This window comes from Phaseolus vulgaris, chromosome 3 (assembly GCF_000499845.2).
Source record: "Phaseolus vulgaris cultivar G19833 chromosome 3, P. vulgaris v2.0, whole genome shotgun sequence".
Lineage (NCBI taxonomy): Eukaryota > Viridiplantae > Streptophyta > Magnoliopsida > Fabales > Fabaceae > Phaseolus > Phaseolus vulgaris.
The window spans coordinates 38670542-38672278 of record NC_023757.2 but is presented as its reverse complement, the minus strand read 5'-3'; the positions used below and the strand labels follow the sequence as shown (position 1 = coordinate 38672278).

The 1737-nt window shown below is 35.7% G+C and overlaps 1 protein-coding gene across 1 annotated transcript; it reads right to left on the bottom strand.

Annotated features, from left to right (window-relative positions):
- Positions 1–539: 539 nt before the first annotated feature.
- LOC137807547 (mavicyanin-like) lies at positions 540–1454 on the bottom strand. The gene is made up of 2 exons (XM_068608233.1): positions 1143–1454; positions 540–1057 (listed from the first exon to the last, which is right to left on the bottom strand). The coding sequence occupies exons 1-2, from the start codon at positions 1321–1323 to the stop codon at positions 717–719; spliced, it is 522 nt and encodes a 173-aa protein (XP_068464334.1). The 5' UTR covers positions 1324–1454; the 3' UTR covers positions 540–716.
- Positions 1455–1737: the final 283 nt, after the last annotated feature.

The following is a 1737-nucleotide window of genomic DNA, read 5'->3' as shown; positions in this document are numbered from 1 at the left end:
TATAAGTAACTATTTTTTGTGTTCATTGTTAACTTTTGACATCCAAAGAGAAACAAAATACACTTGAATAAATCAACCATAGGCAATATTCAACGGTGGTGATACTTTAACACCACACACCACAAAATAAATTACATACACTTCACGCTCTAATAAATTATTATTTTAATTATATTCATTTTATTTTTTAATTAAAAATATTATTATATTATTATAATTGATTTTGAAGTATACGTTGTTTACTGATTTGAGTGTTGAAACTTTTCCTATTCAAACTTGTTCTAGGAATATCTTGTCTTGCAGGTTTAATAAACTTATATCTTGAATCCATTTTACTTTCACCTGCATCTTAATTTGAGATTGCTAAATTGTATATCCTCCAAAATTTAGATAACATGTTTTGTTTTTGTACACTTCAGAAAATACCAATTTTAGATGCATTTAATTGGTTGAATAATTTGTGGATAACAAAAAAATGAATAGAGATAGGGAAGGCAAAAGCGAATGGTTCTTACTCCATAGCCTATCCTGCAACAATCTACAATAATTCAACATTTTCTTTTATTCATCAACAATTCTCACATACAACACTAATGTCCTTGTCAATGCAGCTGGAAAATGAAAACTATCAATTTATTGCCACAACACAACAAACAACCATACCCTCAGACAGAAAGACAGACCACATACGTAAAAATAACCGCTTTTACAAGATCTTAATTGGAATGAAACAAGAGATTTGTGGCAACTGCCATGAGAAGAACAGGGACAGTGACAGCGAAGAGCGTGGGTGCACGCGAGTGAGGTGGAGGTGGGGATGGAGCTTCCGATGGTGTGAGGGAAGAAGAGCCTCCTGCGATGACGTTAATGCTGAGCTTTTGGCCGAGGCTGCAGTGAGAAGGGAAGGCGCACGCGAAGTAGAACTCGCCAGTGCGGTTGAGAGTGATTATCGCCGGCGACGTGTTGAATGATTCCATTGCGTCACTCACGTTGCAACTTTCGAAGTGTTTCTGCGACAGTGTGACAACGTTGTGAACTCCTGTTTTGAACTTGAACACTGAAAGAGAAAACAGTTAGATAGTTAGATTAACGGTTAAAGAAGAAGAAGAAGAAGTTAGAAATGTTTGAGAGACGATGTTGACCAAGAGTGTCGTTTACTCTGAAGGTTGTAGTTGCTGCGAAGGAGGAATAGAGGGAAGGGTTATCCAGAGGAATGATCCAACCGGAAGCACCACCTACTACATGCTCTGCAGCTTCTGTGATATATGGCAATGGCATTAATATGGCTGCCACAAGAAGAAACAGGATTTCCACGTTGGCCATGACCACTATGTTTCTGTGTCTCAGGTTGCCCCTGTTCCGTTTGTGCCACTTTCCAAGCCAGTCTTGCTATGCGATAATGTTTCCTTGGGATGCTGAGGAAGAGACTCAACCTTTTATACCACAAACATTCAGATTCAGGTGGATTTTATTCGTGTTACAGTTTAATTTTATGGAATTAAATTATATTTGTATATTATTCAAGAAAATATTGCAATGCAAAAACTGATTCCTTTTTTATGTTAATTATATATTATATTCAATACAGTGGTTTTTAGATATTATTTTAACAATGTTTTTCTGGATAAAATCCTCTTAATGTAGCATGCTTTTCCTTTGAAAATTATGTGTTCAAACTGATTTCTTTTGTAGAAAAGTTCAAGTAGCATTTAGGTTTTGATGGTAATTTTTAATGAA

Bases quoted from the DNA above. Each gene is read 5' to 3' on its own strand.
- LOC137807547 (XM_068608233.1), bottom strand. From the start codon at position 1,323: ATGGCCAACGTGGAAATCCTGTTTCTTCTTGTGGCAGCCATATTAATG. The intron at 1,058-1,142 runs GTCAACATCGTC...TTTCTCTTTCAG, and splicing joins CAGAGTAAACGACACTCTTG to TGTTCAAGTTCAAAACAGGA.